Source organism: Microcaecilia unicolor, chromosome 6 (assembly GCF_901765095.1).
Source record: "Microcaecilia unicolor chromosome 6, aMicUni1.1, whole genome shotgun sequence".
NCBI classification, from domain to species: Eukaryota; Metazoa; Chordata; class Amphibia; order Gymnophiona; family Siphonopidae; genus Microcaecilia; species Microcaecilia unicolor.
In genome coordinates this window covers 143,699,773-143,724,001 of record NC_044036.1, presented here as the reverse complement: position 1 = coordinate 143,724,001, position 24,229 = coordinate 143,699,773, and the positions used below count along the sequence as shown (strand labels likewise).

The following is a 24,229-nucleotide window of genomic DNA, read 5'->3' as shown; positions in this document are numbered from 1 at the left end:
TTGCGAAAAAATACTTACTGACTTCATTAACATCCATTTTAATACATTTCAATATTGCTTTTGGCTCCTAGCTACTACTCAATTACCTCCCCTTGTTCCTTCTCACCCTGTACTTCCCTCGCCCTTAATTGTCTTGACTGTCTGTATTATTTTTAGATTGTAAGCTCTATTGAGCAGGGACTGTCTCTCTATGTCAGGTGTTCAGCGCTGCATGCGTCTGGTAGCGCTATACGAATGTTAATAATAATAATAATAATAATTTCTGGCCATACTGTACATATTAACACCCAGCACACAATAATGTGCGTGAAAACCCAGCATTAACTGTGTGTTAATGCTGGTGATAGCTGCGCATGCACAAGCTCAGCATTAACCTCACATTTACGCTGGCGGTAACTTTGATCATTGGTCTCTGAAAGTACTACTTTATTTTTCATTAGTAATACTTGAAGTTTTCACAGATTGTGGCACTTATTCAAGAATAATTTGAGGTCAATGTTGTACCTGTCTTCAGGTATCATATGATGAGTAAACTTGTGTAATCTGAAAACACTCATGTACAACAGCATTTCTGGTTAAACAAAGGGCATCACAGTCTGCCAAGTCCAGGATACTTTTGAATCCATAACAGACTTATTACCCCTAATTACAGAATGTTAAGGTAATGTGGCGTTGCAACTTGAATAAGTGGCATCTTTGTCATTGAATGTTGTGTTGTCTTTTCTCATCCTATTGTCCTATTGTAGGAAGTGGATTATACCACTGTATGAAAATGTTTTAGCAGCAGCCCAAATACCTGCCCCTCAGAGGCTTCAGAGGAGAAACCTGTATTTCCTGATTGAAGGGTTGCTCTGTGGTTGGATTCATAATCTTCTGAGTCGGACTCATAATCTTCTGTTTACAGATGTGCAAAGGAGGAATCAAACCATACCGAATCTGACACATCCAAAAGTAAGTAGTATCCACTTACTTGCTCCTGTTTAGGAGATAAAACACAAATTTTGCTGAAAAGCATAAAGACAAAAAAAATTTCAATCTTTTCGTTTCAGAATGAGCTTTGTAGTGCTGGGGACATGTTTATCCCCTTAAAAAAAAAAAATAGTTCTTTAGTATGGAAAACAGTGAACAAATGGAAGAGAGAGGAAAGGAGGTACAATTTTGGGGTGACTGAACCTCCGAAGTATGCTATTGTGAGACTTCTCAATGTATTTTCTCATCTGGCTCTAACCAGGCAGAGAAGAAAAAGAGGTTTTCTGGGAGCCAGATCAAAGCTGCCGACACTGCTGGTTTCTGAGGGCTGGGGGGGATTGTGAAATTTTGTCTAAGGTAATAGCCGATAGCAGATTAATCTCTCTCATTATTGTTTCCAGAGGTTTATTTGCTGTCATAATATCAGCATCTTTTGACAACTGTGAACAGGCGAAGAGACGGCTCTGTTTATTTGCAAGCCACTTCCCTCATTGCTTAGTTTCACTGTGAATCTGGTGATTAATAGTGCTCATTTTCAAAGCACATAGACTTACAAAGTTACGTGGAGGTGTATTTTCAAAGCAATTAGACTTCCAAAGTTCCAAGTTTGAAAATGAGCCCCATAGTAACCTATGTAACTTTGTAAGTATAGTATATTGTTTGCATTTCTATATGTGTGTGTATGTGTATATATATATATATATATATATATATATATATATATATATATATATATATATACACATACACACACACACACACATGTGTGTGTGTGATAGTATTCTTTTTGTTTGTGGACTCCTGAAGCAGGCATTGTGTATGCCAAAACACAGTTGCCATGTCGAGTCTTTATCACACCTTACTGTAATTAAACTCTGGAATTCATTGCCAGAGAATGTGGTAAAGGTGGTTAGCTTAGCAGGGTTTAAAAAAAAAAGGTTTGGACTTAGGGAAAATCCACTGCTTGTGACTGGGATAAGCAGTATAAAATGTATTGAACTTTTTGGGGATCTTGCCAGGTATTTGTGACCTGGATTGGCCACTGTTGGAAACTGGATGCTGGGCTCGATGGACCTTTGGTCTGTTCCAGTGTGGCAATACTTATGTACTTCTTTGCTTGCTTCTTCCTCAAAGACAGAACAACTGAGCAAGATGAAGATTGCGGCCTTCAACGCCAGAAGATTTGGGATAAAGAAGTGTTCCAATGAGAAAGTCTTTTCTATTATTACTAGCGTGAGTAGCAGATCACTGGCTCAAGTCTGCATTTCTCCAAAGAGAAGCGATTCACATTTAAAATCTCACTTACAGATCTAAGCTGCCCTCCATGTGTCAAGCAGGGATCTTAAATACCAATGGTGCAGATTTCATTTTGGTAAACAGAGTGGTGCTGTTCATTTCACATAAAAGATTAAGTGGTAGTGATCAGAAATGAAAGTGAATCTGGGCTTGATTCATGAGTCTGGCTTTTGCTTCTTGGGCCAGATAGGCAGCCCTCTGCAGCTGAGGATGCCTCACAATCCAGCGGTGTACACAGGGTGCACACAATTCTGAGTCTAGAGAAAAATGTAATTGCTGTTTCCTGGATTAGATAGAAAGGGATTACAAATGAAGGGACCCCTCCCCCCACCCCCCTCAGGGAGGTCTCACTATGGTTTTATGTCATAACTCCAAAGGAGCACATGGAAACTCCTAACGTCCCCCCTCAAAAAAAAAATAATTTGATAAAAGTAACTCATGCTTTATGAAAGAATATTATTTTATGTTATTGCTTAAATTATCTGTCCATAGCCTTTACAGCAGTAAATCCTGGGTTTCCCCTATGGGTTGTTAGGGAAGCAGAGAAGGTTCTGATAAATGGCCCCAGTCATGCTGAAACATTTTCAAACAAGTTCTCCTCCACAAGCTGTGAACCATTGCAGTTGTCTGGCCTGACCTCAGTCGGGGCTCCCTTCCTCCCACTCACAAGTAATCCTGCAATCCAAGAACCATCAGGCAATACTACGTAGTATCTTACTCGTTTGAGACTGAAAGTAACGTGAGTAACATAGTAGATGATGGCAGAGAAAGACCTGTACGGTTCATCTAGTCTGCCCAACAAGATAAACTCATATGTGCTACTTTATGTGTATACCTGACTTTGATTTTCAGGGCACAGAAAGTCTGTCCAGCACTAGCCCCGCCTCCCAACCACTAGCCCCGCATCCCAACCACCGGTGCTGCCACCCAATCTCCGCTAAGCTTCTGAGGATCCATTCCTTCTGAACAGGATTCCTTTATGTTTATCCCAAGCATTTTTGAATTCCTTACTGTTTTCATCTCCACCACTTCTCGCGGGATGGCATTCCAAGTATCCACCACTCTCAAATTCTGCATAAAATTCTACTGTAGAGCTTGATTGTTAATCACTAGTGGACATTGCTGAGTCTAATTTTGAAAGATAAAGAGAAAAAAAAGAAGAAAATAGAATGACAGATAAACTACACTGGATTCTAGGAATAAGTTGCATGTCATGACAATGCATCTCATTTTAATCAGATATTTGAATGCAAAGTAATCATTGTCCGAATACAGTAACTGATCAGCTACCACCAGTTTTGAACAGATTAATCAATTTATTTCCCAAAATATGAGAGCCCATAAGGATCCCTTCTAAGCCCCTGTAGAAAGTCATACTAGGTTTGCTTTGGCATCCCCATCGGAGGTCGTTGCAATGGCTGATTACTACTTTCGTATTATCAAGAGACCCTTATTGACTGTGTGGCATTTTTAGTTGGGTTTGGAGAGAACAGTAGCTTTTTCCCTTTGCCAGAGGCATAAATTTTATTTGTTTTGCTCTCTTTTGGGCTCTTCCTTTTGAAACATCTCATCTTTTGAAGATTTTAAAACAGTGCTTTAGAGATTAATCTTGTCTAAACTGGACTACTGTAACTCTATTTGGGTCTCCTTCAAGACAGTATTAAGGCGTTGCAGCGATTGTTCACTAGGGCCTTTCATTTTCATGATATTACTTGGTGTAAATTCCCGTGACTAGGTTTAGGTACGCGTTAGGACTCTAGGCGTATTCTATAAACCACATCTAAAGTTAGGTGCAGTTTATAGAATACGTCTAGGCGAAACATTTTTCAGCACCGATTTTTCAGGTGCCATATATAGAATCTAGCCCATAATGGATATCTTATCATTTAGCGCACTCTAAATCCATTAGCACCCCTCAGTAAAAGGAGCCCCAAGTCTTTGTTTGATGGCTCAAGTGGTCTGTCTCTCTTAGCCCAAATTACAAGGGGCTATGTACAGAACAAACATAGAATTACAAGATGAGAGAGGACTTTACAGCTCATTTCAATAGGGCTGGCTTAATCATTATATAAGACTAGGTTGTTGCCTAGGGAGGCAGCTAGGGCGTTGAGAGAGGAGGGCAGCAAATAGAAGCTGAAATCAAAACAAAAAAAAAAATAGATCCTAACGGTTACACAAACTTTAGAACCAAATACACATGTGTAGAAAAAAAATTAATATTTTAAAGCATGATGTTTAATTATGCATTTTTTTAAATATTGCAGTAGTGAGATAATTGTGATCATTGAGTTAAATTTTCAGTCTTAGTTGCGGAGAGCAGACTAGGGTCCTGCAAGTTATTTGAAAGGGGGGGGGAGGCTGAATGTTCACCTAGAGTGTGCAATACCTTTGCACTGGTCTGAGTTTAGTCATGTTTCTATTACAGTTTTGTTTACCTCCTTTTTAAAGAAATTTACTTAAGGCGATGTACAGCAAGAATAAGTCAAACATAGTAACATAGTAGATGAGGCAGAAAAAGACCTGCACGGTCCATCCAGTCTGCCCAACAAGATAAACTCATATGTGCTACTTTTTGTGTATACCTGACCTTGATTTGTATCTGCCATTTTCAGGGCACAGACCGTAGAATTCTTGCCCAGCACTAGCCCCGCCTCCCAACCACCAGCCCCGCCTCTCCTCACAATAGACAATTATAGCAGTAAAAATATTCAAACAACAATACAGGATATGACAAAGTATGTTATATTACAATGTCAACACAATATGAAGTAAAACATTTTAATAGACAGTATAGGGTGTAAGCAAAGATGATGTTTGGTGTCGTTTTGTTTTACTAATTGTTTATGATTTTATGTATATTTTGTTTTATTTAAGTCCACAGATGTTTTCATGAGTTAATTATAAATTCTGTTAAATAATCGATGAAAATAAATACTACCCAAGCAGTCTCTGCCATGCACAGCACAGATTCAAAGCGCATCAACACTGCACCTACCTTTAACAGTATTGCAGTGAGATGTCCCAACACCTTTATTCAATTAAATGAGCCAATTCCCTGCCCCCAGGCAGTCAGGGAAGTGTTTAAACATCATTCCCTGTTGCCAGGACCTGCCTGGTTTTGCAGCTGTTATTATGGGACTACCTAGCTGCAGGAGATGATCTGCTTCCTCTCTCCTGGGGTGGAGTCAGCTAATTTAATTAAATAATGATGTTGGAAGACTGCAGGGCACTGTTAAAGGTGTTTGCTATGCTCACCTCCCCATGCTAAATTTAAGGCTGAGGCCAAGCTTCAGCACAGTTTTCTTGGAGGCCCCTAAACATAGGCGCCCCATATAAGAGGCCAGCTGTGACCTTCCCCGCCTGCCTCCCAAATGTAGCCCCGACTTGAGTCCCGCTGAATTCTGTTCCTGCCACCGCCGCCGCTTCTGTTGAGCGGTGGCAGGAACAAGCACTGCACTGAACCGCTGCCACTGCTTCTCTCCACAGCCAGTATACGAACAAAAAGAAGCATGGGGCCGCAGCAGCCTTCAGGCAAGCGCTGTCGGCTCTGTCGTCCTCTGCCCCCGCTGACGTCAATTTCCCGTTGAGGGGGCAGAGGATCTTGTTGGAGATATTAACCCTGAGCAGATCATTGACACCTATGATGTGAAGTCTAGTCGCTGGATGTTACTTCACTAATGTGACCATTTCATTTTGGGATTTTCCATGGATGGAAATAGCAGTGTTTAATAATTGATAACATTTTTGAATAGTATACATTGGTTAATATATGCTTTGAGCAACCGCTTTTTTTCTTTGACATATTATACATATCTAATATCTAAATTTAATATAAGGTATTAATTGTGACTATTTTACTTTTACTTATTTTTTTTCTGTGTGTTGTCAGACAATTATGGATATAAGCCCCACCCCTAACCCCACCCCCTTTAGCCTGCTCCTAAATATGAACTTAGATAAGTGCTATTCGATGTACTAAATCAGTGCATTTTGTTTTTAGTGCATAGACCAGGGGAACGTGCATATATTTAGCCGTGGCCATTTATGTGACTGAGAACCTGGTGTAAATACCCAATGTCAATGTACACGAATTCCCCAAATTCTATAACACGTGTAAATGTGATGGACACTCCTGACACGCCTACAATCCCCCCATGGCCACGCCCCCTTTCCAGCTAATTGTGTTGGAATTTACGCACACCTCTCTTTAGAATGATCTGCTTATCTAAATTCTGTTTTAATGTTGATAATTTTGGTAAGAGATGTCCATAAATGAAATAGGATGACCCACCGGACTTTGCAGCTTTTAGTGTTAGTTCTGGTCTCTCATGTCAGATAGTGCTAAGTGTTCTGGTTGGTTTCAGATTGTGTCACGCTATGATATCATTGTCATCTTGGAGGTCTTTGACTCGAAAGAGAAAGCTACAAAGAGACTTCTCAGCAAACTAAACAGGTAAAACAAAACAAAGAAAAGCAACCGTTGGTGTGGTGCAGTATTTTGAGGCAGGATTCCATTCTAGAGGTGAGAGAAACATTCGTTATTTTTTTTTTGTCATGTGACTCAAGGTTCCCTCCTGACATTTTGAAACCTAGATCTCACTCACAGCCAGATCTGGGATCTGTCACCATAAACCTTCTTTCACAAATCTATCTCCAAGGGGTCCTTTTACTAAGGAGCGTCAAAAAATGGCCTGCACTGGAGAAGGCGTGTGTATGCCACAATGTTCCATCCTAATTACTAGACAACCAGACTTTACATGAACTAGAGAAAACCAAACTCCCTACACTTGACTGATAACCATGTTGCTACTAATGAAAGTTAGGCAATTCGCACTACCACTTTATTTCTCATGTCAAAAATGAACTTGCTATAGCTGACTATTTAACTTATGCTATAATTTACTCTATCACTCAGGAACCTCTATGCAATACCATATTGTATTATACTTTACCATGTATGCACCTTAATGCAATACCATTTGTAATTCTCTACCCGGAAATGGCGATCGCCATTACGGCATAATGTAAGCCACATTGAGCCTGCAAATTGGTGGGAAAATGTGGGATACAAATGCTACAAATAAAATAAAATAAAAATATTGGACATGCACAGGATCATTTTTCAGTGTGCCTGCAAAAAAGGCCTTTTGGGGGGGGCTAAAAATGGATGTGTGGCAAAATAAAAATTGGCGTGTGTCCATTTTGGGTCTGAGACCTTACCTAATATTCCTACGGGCATCTGCACAGTCAGGGCACACTAATTTTTAGTGTGTGCTTAAAATGCTAACACGCCTTTGTAAACAGGGCCCTATATGAGGTTTCATAAACTAGTTATTCTCTAAATATGTTAATTAAATTTGGTAAAGGACTTTTCTACTTTGTTTTTTTTTAAAAATTGTAAAGCATCTAGACCTTTCAGTGCTGTATTGTATATTATGTATACACTTTTTTCCCCTAATAGCTCCAAAAATGGAAACTGTTACAATTACATCCTGAGCAAGCCCTTGGGAAGGGGAGAGTACAAGGAGCAATATCTCTTCATTTATCGGTAAGTTATCTGAACTGTATCCGTCTCCTCTATGATCCCTGTGTCCTCATTCTTAGTGCAACTCCTGCAGCAGATTAAAAGGAATGGGAAGGTGATTTCTTTGGTTTAGCAATTTCCTCCAGTTTCACTGTTCATTCAGAACCAGGGCTGGCATTTGGTGCATTGAACCTTCATTCTGAGGTAGCCGTGGATTTTATTTCTCGTCCTCCTCATCCTCACCCCTCTCCCTGCCCCCCATCAATATATTTACTCTCCTGTTTACTAAGGCACGTGGCAATACCGACACAGCCTATTCAAAGTGAATGGGCTGTGTTGGCATTAGCGCACAGCAGCCACTAGCGTGGCTTAGTAAACAGGGGGGGGGGGGGTTAGTCTGGTTATTGCATTGCACCAAGACTCATTCCAGAATCCTGCAGTCATGGTCCCTTAATCCAGCCTCTGGATGCATTTAATTATAAAATTCTTATATCGGTTCATTCTCAGGCTTATTTTCGAAAGAGAAGGGCGCCCATCTTTCGACACAAATTGCAAGATGGGCGTCCTTCTCACAGGGTCGCCCAAATCGGCATAATCAAAAGCCGATTTTGGCCATCCTCAACTGCTTTCCATCGCGGGGACGACCAAAGTTCACAGGGGCATGTCAGAAGCATAGCGAAGGCAGGACTGGGGTGTGCCTAACACATGGGTGTCCTCGACCGATATTGTAAAAAAGAAGGGTATCCCTGACGAGCACTTGGGCGACTTTACTTGGTCCATTTTTTCTTACAACCAAACCTCAAAAAGGTGCCCGAACTGACCAGATGACCACAGGAGGGAATCGGGGATGACCTCCCCTTAGTCCCCCAGTGGTCACTAACCCCCTCCCACCCTAAAAAAAATTTAATATTTTTCCCAGCCTCTATGCCAGCCTCAAATATCATACCCAGCTCCATGACAGCAGTATGCAGGTCCCTGGAGTTTTAGTGGGCAGTGCAGCAGTGGCGTCGTGAGGGCAGCTGACACCCGGGGCGGGTCGCCGCTGCGCACCCCCACCGGGTGCAGCGCAACGCACCCTCCCCCCTCTGTAGCGCAACCCCACTCCCCCCGCGAGAACATACCTGGAAGGCGGTGAGGGGCGGGTGGGAGGGCCAATCCGCCGAGTGCACGCCGCTGGGGGGTGTCGGCGCCTTGCTGGTTCCTTGCTCTCTCTGCCCCGGAACAGGGCAGGCGGACCCAAGCCCACCCCCACTACATGTTACACTTGTGGTGGTAAATGTGAGCCCTCCAAAACATACCACAAACCCACTGTACCCACATCTAGGTGCCCCCCTTCATCCCTAAGGGCTATGGTAGTGCTGTACAGTTGGTGGGAGTGGGGTTTGGGGGGGGGGGGGTTGGGGGGCTCAGCACACAAAGTAAGGGAGCTATGCACCTGGGAGCTTTTTCTGAAGCCCACTGCAGTGCCCCCTAGGGTGCCCGGTTGGTGTCCTGGCATGTGAGGGGGACCAGTGCACTATGAATGCTGGCTCCTGCCATAACTAAATGGCTTGGATTTGGTCATTTCTGAGATGGGCGTCCTCAGTTTCCATTATCGCCGAAAATCGGGGACAACCATCTCTAAGGTTGACCTAAATGTTGAGATTTGGGCGTCCCCGACCATATTATTGAAACAAAAGATGGACGCCCATCTTGTTTAGATAATATGGGTTTACCCGCCCCTTTGCGGGGACATCCTGCGAGGACGTCCTCAAGAAAACTTGGGTGCCTCGTTCGATTATTCCCCTCTCTGTGTATTAATATAGCTGTGATCTCATACACCAGTGACTAAGTGTTTGCAGTGTAAAGAGCCCCTTCTAGCCAATGGCCCGCTCCACCCAGTCTCCTCTCTCTCTGAGGGACCTTGGGTATCCAACTTCCAGCCCCTGTGTGCAAGACCTTTAATCCCTCATCAGGGCCTTCCTTTTCTGGTCAGGGTTAAGCTGGATCAGGTACTGGGATGTTCTGGTTCCTTTTTACCAGTATGAAGCAATGATCCTTTCTTGGTGCCTCACACCCCTTTATTTTTATTACACTGCCCAGTTTGTCACTCAGCAGTACTCAGACAGACAGCTTGGCCCTTGTGATAATGGCCTGGGATACCTCAAAGGTCCTCTAATACCAATCAGATTGTTTAGAACATTTATTCAAAAAGCAAAGACATACAGAGGACATAGAGAAACACACAAATGTCACACACTTAGAACATACAAAACAGGAAAAACCCTCCAACAAAACACAAAAGCCAAAATACATTCCCTATAGCCAAGTCCAGAGGAGTCAGCTCAGCAATGAACCACCCCTACCTAAGCTAAAGCAGAGTGAATGGGCCAGTTCAACCAGTGTCCCTTTATCTCTAGGAGGTTGCTGAAGGACAGCTCCTTTCTACAGCAGCTAGTACTCTCAAGGTCATGGATAGGGGACCCCTTTATACTTAGGGTGACTTTTCCACCCCCCCCCCCCACCCTGGTCATCCAGTCCAAACACCTCCATGAAGGTTTTCCATGGATCAAACAACAGTTCTAGTACTTCTCATATACCCTCTGGCTCCTTTCATCTGAATAAACATACTAGGTTAGTAGGATTCAGAAGATATGCAAATTAGGTCACTTTCATACTCTATCATCATGCAGATTAGCTCCATCTGGCCTTCACCAACTACTCTGTGGAGGAATTCTTCAAAACTGATAATTTATAAGACGATCTTCCAACTGAGCCTCCTTCCAGAGAATTGGGGTCTCAGTGAAACTTTCACCATAAACTTACCTGTCCTCCACCCCCAGCTGTTAATCCAAGTATCAGTTCAAATAACACAGTGTTGCCTCAACCCTATGATCCATAACACACTTGCAATATACCTATATAGTACAGCATTAAGGTAAGTACCTTTTCCTTGATTATAGAGTCCCTGCTCTGGGATGTGGCAGCCTGCCTCAAACATTCTCAGACCTCTGGTGGAGATCCTTCCCTCCAGTCACCAGTCCAGCTTCTCCTTAGGAGTCTGTGCCCCAGGGTTCACAGCCCATTCCAACTAGCTTCTCAGGTTACCTGCAGGCCTCCATCTTCATCAGGGCTCCCTTTCCTTCTGAATACCTCCGCCTAGGAAGTGCCTTTTATGGGGCTGCAAATAGTTTCCCCAACCCTTCTGGGCCCCTCCTCCTGCTTCTAGAAGAGTCCAGAACTTTCTCAATTGTGTTTACTTCTTAAAGGCTACCATCTACTGTTATGGACCCTCCCCAGCCTATAGCTTCCTGGCTTTTGGCTGACAAGGAGACAGAGTTCTCTCTACTAGCCACTCTAAAATATGACTGGCAATGAGGTAGAGCTCCCTCTAATGGCCCTTCCTGGTTAACCAGGTCCCTTTATCGCCAGAGCTCCCTCTATTGGCCTCTTTCATATCCCTGCACAAGCCTTTAAGCCTCTTCATGACAGGGCATTACCTATACTTATCACAGCAATGATTAAATAGAAAGTGGAGGACAAGAAGCTTCCGGTTGCCTGAGGTAGTAGCAGACTTTGTCTTCACTCTACTTTTGTGGTTCCAGAGAGGATGCAGTGAAAGTGCAGGAGGTCTATCAGTATGAAGACCAGCAGGAACAAGATGAGGATTCCTTTGCACGGGAACCCTGTATTGTCAGATTCAGGTCTAAAAAGGCAGGTACGATCGCAGTGTTCTGTAGGTAACAATATATTTTCATTCACAAAAAAGTAGGAAAGTATACTTTATTTGTAAATAAAGAGCATGCTTGTGGCAGGATGTTGAACCAAGATTAAGGATGCGGATGGTAATAAGTGTGTATGCCTTTCTAGTTTAGAATATTCCAGATGAATATTAAGAAACACATTATTAATATCAGCTTCAAAGTTTTAATCTATAAAGATGATAGCAATAACAAATTAGCAGTAGAATTATCAAGGTATCACAACCAGTTATTTATGGGGAGAGGAGAGGACAGGACAGGACAGTTCTTCTATGCAAACCATCTGTTATTTATCTGAATGGTGCTGAGAGCTGATAAAGTGCTGCAGGGTTCATCAGCCCAGCAAGGACAATGCAAACAGACTAGGGACTCGCTTTTTTAATATTTTTGTTACATTTGTACCCTGCGCTTTCCCACTCATGGCAGGCTCAATGCGGCTTACATGGGGCAATGGAGGGTTAAGTGACTTGCCCAGAGTCACAAGGAGCTGCCTGTGCCTGAAGTGGGAATCAAACTCAGTTCCTCAGTTCCCCAGGACCAAAGTCCACCACCCTAACCACTAGGCCACTCCGTCATAAGAGAAAGACATTTCAAAAGCGGCACAGAGCGGAAGATGAATGGGTTGGGGTTTTTTTTCGCAAAAACATCCAAGTTGCAATTTTTGAAATGCATACATTTCTCTTCAGGGGGCTTGCTTTGGGTGGCATTTGGGCAAGCCCAGAATTTGGATGCTTTTCAGCGATAATGGAACAGGGCAAAAATTGGGATGTTTTTATCTAGACCTGTTTCAATCACAACTAGGTCACAAAAAAGTGCCCTGATCAGCTGACCACTGGTGGGATTAAGCTGTGACCCCTCTTAATCCCCCAATGGTCACTGACTCCCCTCTCATCTCCCCTAAGATGTGACAGTACATACCAGGCTCTATGACAGCATCAGAAATTATGGCCAGAGAAGCAACCTGGTCCCAGGAGTAGGCTAGTAGTCAGTGCAGTGGACTGTAGAAATAGGGACCTAAGTTCATATCCCACTCTAACTGGTACACTTGTGGTGGAAATTGTGAGCCCTCCAAAAACCACAAACTACCCACTGAACCTATATTTAGGAGATACTTGCAGGCTAGAGGGCTATTGTAGTGGTGTCCAGTTAGCTACAATAGGTTTCTTGGAGTTCCTGCAGGGCTTACAATACAAAATAAGTGTCTTAACTTGAAATTTGTACTTGGGACCTTTTATGTGAATTCCACTGCAGTGCCCCCTAGGCTGCCCCATTACTCTGCTGGGATTTTTGTGTGGCCAGTCTACTAAAAATGCTGGCCCCCAGACATCCCAATTGCTTGTTTTTGTGCATTTCTCTGTCTAAAACTTTTTTTTAAATGGTACCTAGAGAAGGATGCACTGAGCAAACAATGTCTAGAAAATAGCGATTTTCCAAACAAAAAGTTAGACATTTTTCCGGTTCAAAAAGTCATGTTCAGGATGAGATTTCTAGGTGTTTTCAGCAAAATGCATAACATTTAACTTGGACATCATATCAAAAATGCCTTTCCACATTAAACATCCACCAAGTAAAACATTTTATTAGCCCTAATTGCATTACACACTAGCCTTATACATACACGAAATTGAAGGTGGCCCTTACTACTACTACTACTTATCACTTCTATAGCACTACAAGGCTTACACAGCGCTGTACATCATACACGAAAAGACAGTCCCTGCTCAAGAGCTCACAACCTAAATAGGACAAACACACAGATAGAACAACTAAGAGGTAAGGGAATTAAAGAGAGGTGGGGATAAAAGGGTACAGGGCAAGTGAGTAGTGGTTAGGAGTCAAAAGCAGTATTAAAGAGGTGGGCTTTTAGCCTGAATTTACTCATGAGAAGGCATTTTAATACTCTTCAAACCACTAATTAAGTTTTTTGCAGTGTCATGAGCAGTAAAAGGCCAGCACTAAAGAACTGGATAGTGCTGAAATCTTATTTTGCATAAAGATAAATGTACTGTGTCCTTGTACTGTATAATAATTACCTCAAAAATGATCACGGTGTGGAGTGTCACAACTGGACAAATGAGAACGTTTTCTTCCAATCCAGGATCAAAGGACTTTGCTGTGATCCCAATACACACCACACCAAAGGATTCTGTTCAAGAAATTGATGAACTTTATGATGTTTTTCTTGTGGTGAAACAGAAGTGGAAAATGCAGGTAGCAAACAGTAGTAGAAGGTATTAGTGTTGCATGACTTTGATTTGATTTATTAACACTTGATATTTCACATTTTCATACAAATAGCAGCAGTCTGGCAAAATCCCAGATAAAAAAAAAAAAAGACAAAACGATGCTCCTGTCCGGCCGGCTGACATGAGATCAATGTCGTTGTGAAAACAGCATCAACAAGGGAACAGCAACCGGGGGGGTCACTCCTGCCCCCAAAGAAATGGAGATAAGACCCAGAGGGAGCTCTCCTTAGGTTAATGAGGCCAGGCCCCAATTTTTTTTAGTTTGCTTTTCTGGGTTTTTATTTTTATTATTTTTTTTTTCATTTTATTTTTGCTTATTTTGTTCTGAAAAAAACAAATAAAAAAACCTAAAAAGCACAATGAAATGAAAAAAATGTTCAGTACACTACCTTGAGCTCACCTCAGTTAACTAGCCTTAGATAGCTTTCTTGTTCTACAGTTTCTAATCCATGTCCTTTTAAAAGATATGTGACCATCTTTGGTAAAACTGAAAATTAGAGGCCGACCGAATTTTGTTTTCAGTTTTGAATCCAGCACCGAAACCAACCTGAATTTCAGGTTCTGGCCGAAATGTAATGCTGATTTTTAAAAAGGGTTCCAGGGGTGATCTGGGAAATTAGAGACCAGTAAGCCTGATTTCAGTGCTGGGCAGAATAGTGGAAACTATTATAAAGAATAAAATTACAGAGCACATAGACAAACTTGGTTTAACAGGACAGTCAGCATGGATTCAGCCAAGGGAAGTCTTGCCTTACCAATTTGCTTCATTCCTTTGAAGGCATGAATAAACATGTCGACAAAGACGAGGCAGATGATGTAGTGTATCTAGATTTTCAAACAGCTTTTTAAAAAAGTTCCTCATGAGAGATTCCTTAAAAAATTGAAGACATAGGATAGGAGGCAATGCTCTGTTGTGGATTAAGAATTGGTTATTGGAGAGAAAACAGAGGGTCATGGCCATTTTTCTCATTGGAGGAAGGTGAATAGTGGAGAGCCACAGGGACCTGTACTGGGATGAGTACTATTTAACATATTTAGAAAGGGTCTGGAAATTGGAACAAGTGAGGTGATTAAATTTGCAGATAACACAAAACTATTCAAAGTTGTTAAAACACACGTGGACTGTGAAAAATTGAAGGAAGACCTTAGGAAACTGGAAGACTGAGCAGCCAAATAGCAGATGAAATTTAATGTGGACAAATGCAAAGTGATGCACATTGGGAAGAATAATCCAAATCATAGTTACCTGATGTTAGGGTCCACCTTGGGAGTCAGCACCCAAGAAAAAGATCTGGGTGTCATTGTAGACAATACGCTGAAATCTTATGCCCTGTGTGTGGTGGCGGCGACCCAAAAAGCAAACAGGATGCTAGGAATTATTAGGAAAGGGATGATAAGTCCAAGAATAATATAATGCCTTCTGCTCCATGGTGAGACCTCACCTTGAGTATTGCGTTCAATTCTGGTTGCTGTATCTCAGAAAAGATATAGCAGAATTAGAAAAGGTTCAAGTAATAGAGCAATCAAAATGATAAAGGGGATGGAACTCCTCCCATATGATGAAAGGCTAACGAGGTTAGGGCTCTTCAGCTTGGAAAAGAGATGGCTGAGGGGGGAATATGATTGAGGTCTATAAAATCCTGAGTGGTGTAGAAAGGGAAAAAGTGAATCGATTTTTTACACTTTCAAAAACTACAAAGATTAGGGGACATTCAAAGAAGTTACATAGCAATACTTTTAAAACATATGGAGGAAAATATTTTTTTCACTCAATGAATAGTTAAGCTCTGGAAACTCATTGTCAAAGAATGTGGTAACAGCGGTTGGCATATATGGGTTTTTAAAAGGTTTGGACAAGTTCCTGGAGGAAGTGCATAGTTTGCTATTCAGATAGACTTGGGGAAGCTACTAATTGGTTTTCTGCCAGGTACTTGTGACCTGAATTAGCCACTGCTGGAAGCAGGATACTGGGCTAAATGTAGCATTGGGTTGACCCAGTATGGCTAATCTTATGTTTGGCGAGCTGAAGAGCATTAACCTGTTCAGCCTATCCTCATACGAGTCATTCATTCCCTAAACCATTAAGGTCACCTTTCTCTATATTTTGTTCTAGTTCCGCTATATCCTTGAGATGCAGCAACCAAAATTGTACAAATTTGCAAGGTGTAATCACACCATGGAGCAACACCTTGACTATTGCTCTAGTGTATTTTAAAGTTTCCTTTCATTAAAAAAATAATCCTTTTAGAAGTGTCTACTCTGTTACAGCTATTTCTTGGCTTAGGTCTATTTCCTTCTCTTTTATCTGCTAACACTGAGGCAAATAACATTTGCACCATTTTGACAGCCTTCCTCTTTAAAAATTCCATATTCTCTCTTTAATGTAGCTTATTGGTTGTAGAACCATCACACTATACAATTCCTAATGTATCCCGACTTGTTTATAGAGGTAACAGAGGAGCTTTGGCATGCCTGGCATTTGACACAGCTCTAGGTGTGGTCTTAAGTACTGTAACCACACCCAACCATGTCTGACTCCTTACAGTCTAAAGCATCACACTGTGCTGTAACACGTGAGGTTAATTTTTTGTATTTTTATTTATTGGGATTTATTAACTGCTTTTATGAACACCCACAGCAGGTACTGTTTAACATTAAAAACTTACAATTTTGTTAACAGCTTAACAATAGTACAATAACCAAGAATAAACATAAGTACCTAAGTAATGCCACACTGGGAAAAGACCAAGGGTCCATCGAGCCCAGCATCCTGTCCACGACAGCGGCCAATCCAGGCCAAGGGCACCTGGCGAGCTTCCCAAACATACAAACATTCTATACATGTTATTCCTGGAATTCTGGATTTTTCCCAAGTCCATTTAGTAGTGGTTTATGGACTTGTCCTTTAGGAAACCGTCTAACCCCTTTTTAAACTCTGCCAAGCTAACCGCCTTCACCAAGTTCTCCAGCAACGAATTCCAGAGTTTAATTATGCATTGGGTGAAGAAACATTTTCTCCGATTTGTTTTAAATTTACTACACTGTAGTTTCATCGCATGCCCCCTAGTCCTAGTATTTTTGGAAAGCATGAACAGACGCTTCACATCCACTTGTTCTACTCCACTCATTATTTTATGTACAATAAATGAGGTAAACTTGAAAACAGTAAATTGAAACCAAACTACCGTGAAACAGTATCAATAATATACACATTTAACAGAACTGGAATTCAAATACCAGAGATATAATACAGTGTTAGCGTAACACTGATGATACAGCTAATGAGAATGCATCTCTATTCAACACTGCTAGGGAGGCTGTTTTCTCATCTGTTCCTTTTGCACTTTTCCTTGTAACTTGCTTGTCACTCACTGAAAACAATATTTAATCCCTTCATCTGCATGCATTCTTTTCCAGCGTGTGATCTTCATAGGTGACTTCAATGCTGATGGGGCATATGTTTCCAAGAGAAAAATGAAATCTATTCGACTAAGAACAGACCCCAATTTTCACTGGCTGATTGATGACGACGTTGATACCACAGCAAACCACTCCACTGACTGTTCTTATGACCGGTAATAAATAAACTTGTATAATAAAAGACAAGGAGAATGTCCTTTTTATAGTCAATATCCCAAATGCTAATGGAGTAAATAGTGATGTAGCAGACTGCTAAGTCAAAACATAAGAATTAATTTGTGCTGCTTACACAACCATTTTTAAAAAACCATGTCATAATCATCCCATTTCATACCTCTCATACAATACCTTTGAAACTCATTGATCACAACTATATTTCATAAAACAAAATCTTAAATATCATCATCAAAGATGATATGACAATATCCAGTGATGGTAGAATTGACGAAAAAGAACTGGAAAAGAATACAAAATACCACAATTTACAAATAGAAGTAGAAAGACTGGAGGAAAAATATTAATGGTAATTCCAAGTGACTCCCAAAATACTTGGAAACTTTAAAATTTTAAAAAGGAACTCAACTGTGTTGTAATTTCTACCGATGTTTGGGAGAAAAGCAGGACTTCTTTATCACGTGGGACTTTTCCATTTCTGGTATTTTTTTTCATTACTGTGCCAGTGTCACTTTTAGCAGATGCCTCGATTGGGATTAAGAAATGAAACACAGTCTTGCATCCTGGAGCGCCTTGACACATCGCTTCAGGGCAGTAACTCTTCCAGTTGATAGTGGCTACTATATAATGGTCCATCTAGCCCAGTATCCTGTTTTCCAAACAGTGGCCAAGCCAGGTCATAAGTACCTGGCAGAAACCCAAATTTTGGCAACATTCCATGTGGAATCCCAAAGAACAGCAAGATTCTGGAATCCCAAAGAATGACAAGATTCCATGCAGAATCTCAGAGTAGCAACATTCCATACTACAAATCCCAGAGCAAGCAGTTGCTTCTCGTGTCTCAATAGCAGGCTTTGGACTTTTCCTCCAGGAATTTATCCAAACCTTTTTTAAACTCAGATATGTTAACCGCTGTTACCACAACCTCTGGGAAGTTACAGGTTTATGCATCTTCAAAACATTGCAAACATTTAAAAATAGATTAAATCTTAATGGGACTTCATTGTACAAACAGGGCTAAATTCTGTAAATTGCGCCCAAATTTGGCTACTGAAAAAAAATGAGCACTAAGCAGTATTCTATAAATTGCACTTCGACTTGGGCATCATTTATAGAATAGTGATTAGTGCTGGGATTGGAGAATTTATACCAACTGAAGCTCGATGTAAATTCTTCAACCTAAATCAGGTGTGGATCTGTTGTATTCTATAACACTGCACGCAGAACTGTAGGAACACTCCCGACCTGCTTATGCCCCTCCCATGGACACACACCCTTTTCAGATCCACACTTAAAAATTTACACACGCATCATTATAGAATACCAACTAGTAAGATGCGCATGTAAATGTAAATTGTTCCCAATTAGCACCAATAATTATGAGTAGCCAATTACTGGCATGAATTGGCTCATTATTCAATTGTGCATGCAAATTAGGTGCACGCCCAAATTTGCACGTGCAATTTTAAGCACCATTTATAGAATTTTGGGAGATAGTGTGAAATTTACTGCACATCTGATCTTGACTCTACACAACGAGAGATTTGATCCATTCTGTGATTTCATTATTTGTCTGGTATTTTTCAGAATCGTTGTTCATGATGAAATAGTTGATGAAATCGTTCCTGGCTCAGCTAAGGTCTTCAATATTCAAGAGGAATTTGAGCTGACCGATGCGGAGGTCAGTATCAAGGGGTCCACATTTTTGAATACAGCTTTTCTATTTACGACAGGTGCTTGGCAACTCACAATACTGTGTTCATAAACCTTACTATGGAAAGGGAGACCGTGGTATTTGCTTTTAAAAATTTTTGTACTGCAGAGTTCAACCCACTATGAAGCAGGAGCATAGCCAGACCGTGGGAGGGGGCCAGAGCCCAAGGTGGAGGGGCACATTTTGGTCCACCGCCCCTCCGCCACCCTGCCACTCCCCACCCACTGCTGCCACTGTACATCGTGGCTGGGGGGGGGGGGGTTCCCAACCCCTACCAGCTGAAGCACCACTGCTTCAAATACCTTGGCTAGCAGAGGTTGGGGACCCCTGCCAGCCAAACCAGGGGCCCAGAGGAAATTTGGGGGGCCTAGGCCCCTGTAGCTACACCACTGCTATGAAGAGCACCTCTTAATAATAATACAAAGGTAAATGTTGTGGAATAGGGTGAAATATAACTGCAAAATCAAGATATACCAGCCCTATAATTAGAATTTAAGGCGTGAACCTTGGCAGCCTCAATATATGGAACGATTGTTTGGCTTCCTTTAACAAACATTAAGGGGTACTTTACTAAGCTGTGGTATAAAGTGGCCTTAGCACACCCTTATGCAGGATTTCCATGATTTTCCTTTCTTTGGGGGAGGGGATTAACATCATGTGTTAATGTCACCATTAGTACGCTCACTACACTGCCATAAAAAAATATTACTGTAAGTATAACACTTATATTAATCAGTTATCGCGCAGTAATGGAGTTGCACAGATTACACCCACTCTCCACCCCCAAACATGCCCCCTCTGCACAAAAATAAAAAAAAAATTTAAGTGCACATAGATTACAAATGTAACCCAAGACCCCTGAGTACGTCCCATGGTAAGCACATGCTAGTGCTGACTGTAGTAAAAAAAGACTCTTTAATTCAGTGTTCAAGCTCAGTAGCGACTGAAAGATATATTATGAGACATTTTCAAAGGACAGTTAGTATAGTAAGTTTCCAAATAAACATATATTCATGCTCATTCTAATTTTCAAAAGCATCGCTGTAGGTAATGCAGTACTTTACATACAGAAATAAAGGATTCTTTCCCCCCCCCCCCCCTTTTAAAAATAAAACTGCCTTCCTGAGATGAAGGCAAGTTTACACATGTACAGCCTGTTTGTGCATAAGTTCATCTAGAGTAAGTGGAAGGGTCCTCAGGAGCAGCTCAGCAGCTACATGCAGACTTTAGAAAATACATATATTATCTAAATTAACCTAGCAAATGGAGGCCTGGTCAAAAGCAGGTATAATCAACACTATATGAATTTGATGGGTAATTTCCAAAAGCAGAAAAAAGCACAATGAATGGAGGCCTTTTCTGTTTTCACTCAGTTTCAGGTCTAAGAGTAAAACAATTTTTAGAAAGTTTATTGTTTTCTGTCTGTTAAAATTTGGAATTCACTTCCTCCTATTATCCAGTAAATAAGAAGGCATTACCTTTTCATAAGTGCTTAATCTAGAATAATTTTTTTCCATTATTCCTAATGCTATTCATTAGATGTTTGATTTGGGACTTCTTTGGACCTTACCAGGAGCAGGCAGGTTATAAATACATCACTCTGAAAATTCAGCAGTACTCGCACAGGATATGCAGATTGTTTGACATGTAAGGGATAATTTTATATAGTGTGAGTACACAAACTAAGGCAGAGAGACAGCATTGAAATTAAAAGGTTTGCATTATAAAACAAAATATGCATGCACGGTTAAACTTGGAGCATCCTTTGTTTTAGGTCCTGGCAGTCAGTGACCACTACCCAGTGGAAGTGGAGCTTAAAGAACGAAGAAAGAAAAAGTGAGCAAGGAATTCAACCTTCCCAGGCTACAATTTGCTGTATTTGTGGTTCCGAGGTGTCAAAGGAGAGAGCTGTTAAATGTGGGTTGAAACAGTCCTATTCATTGTATTTTCAGTTACTAATGCTAGCCAGACCCAGGGTCTCTTCCTTTGAGAATAATCATATATAACACTGTCAAAGTATTGATGAGACAAACTGCTACTGTTTTCAAATTATTTCAGGTTTTCACATGGACCATGTCAAACCCAGCTGTCACTAGATTGTTTAGTATTAAGTATCCAATGCCTTAAAAAATAGAAACCTGTTACACTCCTCCTTAATATACATACATATAACCACCCCCCCCCCCCCTAAACAGCTAATGTAGTATAGAGCCTAACATAACTTGGACTAAATATTAACTTAAATTAAAGTGGACAGTGTTCAGAACTGGGTACGCAAGAACTGCTATCCAGCAGTGCACTCGCAACCACAACCAACATCATAGCACCGTCAGCCCTTCCTCCCTGCCAAAAGATGTCAATACTACTCGATATTCAAAAATCAAACTGTAATAGATGTACTTAACTTGGGCTTGGCAGGGCAACTCCTACAAAGAAGCAGCGAAGTTGTGCAATTAAGATCATTTGTAAAATCATGTGCACAGCATTAAAAAAAGTAGAAAATATGAGTTTTATAGGACTGGGACCAGCATTGCTGTTCGCTGCTTCTTTGTAGGAGTTGCCCTGCCAAGCCCAAGTTAAGTACATCTATTACAATTTGATTTTTGAATATCGAGTAGTATTGACATCTTTTGGCAGGTAGGGAGGGCTGACGGTGCTATGATGTTGGTTGTGGTTGCAAGTGCACTGCTGGATAGCAGTTCTTGCGTACCCAGTTCTGAGCACTGTTCACTTTAATTTAAGTTAATGTTTAGTCCAAGTTATGTTAGGCTCTATACTACGTTAGCTGTATAGGGGGGGTGGTTATATGTATGTATATTAAGGAGTGTAACAGGTTTCTATTTTTTAAGGCATTGTATATGTGGAGAAACCTTACAGTATATAGATCCTCAGGTTCTTTTATTTTTTATTTAGTATTAAGTATTAACAACACAGAATTACATTCTATCAACCCATTTCATTTAAAAAAAACTTCATTATTGACAACATCATATGCCTTACATCAATTGATGAAAATCCTGGGCATCACCATTTAACATTCAAAACTGAGGTCTCAAAGGTGGTGTCGCGTGTCTTCCATATACTATGGAAGTTAAAAAGGCTGTGTCCTTTTTTCCTCCAAGCTCCACACTTCTTACTATCTCCCAATCTCTGGCACTATTCAAAACTGATTAATGTAATGCCATAAATATGGGTATTAAAATCACACTCCTTAAAAAATTACAAAAAGCAGAAAATACCATTGCCCACCTTTGAGCTTATTTTCTAAAGAGATTGCTGTCCATCTTCCGACACAAATCGGGAGATGGCTGGCGATCTCCTGATCCCGGCCAAATCGGTATAATCGAAAGCCGAATTTGACTGGCACCAACTGCTTTTTCGTCGCGGAGCCAGCCAACCTTCAAGGGAGGGTACAGAAGGTGGGATGGGGGCAGAGTGGTGGCGGGACGGGGGCATGGTTAAGAAATGGCCAGCTTCACCCTATAATGGAAAAAAAGATGGCCGGCTCAGACGAGCATTTTGCCGGCTGGACTTGGTCCATTTATTTTTAGGACCAAGTCACAAAAAAGTGCCCCAACTGACCAAATGACCACCAGAGGGAATCAGGGATGACCTCCCCTTACTCTCCCAGTGGTCACCAACCCCGTCCCACCCAAAAAAAACATTTTTTGCCAGCCTGTATGCCAGCCTCAAATGTCATACCCAGCTCCCTGACAGCAGTATGCAGGTCCCTGGAGCAGTATTTAGTGGGTGCAGTGCATTTCAGGCAGGTAGACCCAGGCCCATCCCCCCCCTACCTGTTCCACTTGTGGTGGTTAATGTTGAACCCTCCAACCCCCCTCCCCCCAACCCACTGTACCCACATGTAGGTGCCCCCTTCACCCCTTAGGGCTATGGTAATGGTGTAGAGTTGTGGGGAGTGGGTTTTGGGGGGCTCAGCACCCAAGGTAAGGGAGCTATGCACCTGGCAGCTATTGTTTTTTAAAGTGCCCCCTAGGGTGCCCGGTTGGTGTCCTGGCATGTCAGGGGGGCCTGTGCACTACAAATGCTGGCTCCTCCCACGACCAAATGCCTTGCATTTCGCTAGGTTTGAGATGGCTGGGCCCGGTTTCCATTATGGCTGAAAACCGAAGCTGGCCATCTGCTCTAAACCCAGCGAACCATTTAGCCGGCCCCAACCGTCTTTTGAAAATACGGTTGGCTCCGCCCCGAAGATGGCTGGCGCCGTTCGATTATGCTCCTCCTTGTATGCAGTGCTCCTCACTTTGAGAAGGCTTCCCCTCTCTTGATAAAACTTCACTGGCTTCCCATCAATGCCAGTATCACCTTTAAAATATTGTGTGACTGTTTACCAAATCATAAATCTCTATCTCTGTTAATGGCTCTCACAGCCTCCCTGTCTCCTCAGTTCGTAACCTTGGAGTCATCTTTGATTCCTCTCTCTCCTTCTCTGCTCTTATTCAACAGATCGCCAAAACCTGTCGCTTCTTTATCTACAATATTAGCAAAATTCACCCCTTCCTTTCTGAATATGCTGCCAGAACCCTTGTCGCCTCTCGCTTGGACTATTGCAATTTACTTCTCACTGGTCTTCCGCTCAGCCATCTCTCTCCTCTCCAATCTGTCCAAAATTCTGCGGCACAACTTATTTTCCGCCAGAATCGTTATACCCATACTAGCCCACTCCTCAAGTCACTTCACTGGCTCCCTGTCCGCTTCCGCATTCAGTTTAAACTTCTCGTACTGACCTTTAAATGCATCCACTCTGCAGCCCCATTACCTCTCCACTCTCATCTCTCCCTACATTCCTCCCCGTGACCTCCACTCGCTTGACAAATCTCTCGTCGTCCTCCTTCTCCTCCACTGCTAACTCCAGGCTTTGCTCCTTTTCTCTCGCGGCACCTTATGCCTGGAACAGACTTCCTGGACCTATACGTCTAGCTCCATCTCTACCTGTTTTCAAATCTATGCTGAAAACCCACCTTTTCACTGCTGCTTTTAGCTCCTAGCCACAATTGCCCTCCCCTTGTCCCTTCCTCCCTTCTCACCCATTACTTCCCTCACCCGTAACTGTCTTGTTTGTCTGTATTACTTAGATTGTAAGCTCTTTTGAGAAGGGACTCTCTCTTTGTATCAGGTGTTCAGC

The 24,229-nt window shown here is 41.8% G+C and overlaps 1 protein-coding gene across 1 annotated transcript; it reads left to right on the top strand.

Annotated features, from left to right (window-relative positions):
• Positions 1 to 867: 867 nt before the first annotated feature.
• Positions 868 to 22,406, top strand: LOC115472161 (deoxyribonuclease gamma-like). Its single transcript, XM_030206310.1, has 9 exons — positions 868 to 951; positions 2,104 to 2,202; positions 6,630 to 6,718; positions 7,727 to 7,813; positions 11,374 to 11,486; positions 13,628 to 13,740; positions 17,193 to 17,350; positions 18,957 to 19,050; positions 20,858 to 22,406. Exons 2-9 carry the CDS (start codon positions 2,122 to 2,124, stop codon positions 20,921 to 20,923), a joined length of 801 nt encoding a protein of 266 aa, XP_030062170.1. The 5' UTR covers positions 868 to 951; positions 2,104 to 2,121; the 3' UTR covers positions 20,924 to 22,406.
• The last annotated feature ends 1,823 nt before the right edge of the window (positions 22,407 to 24,229 follow it).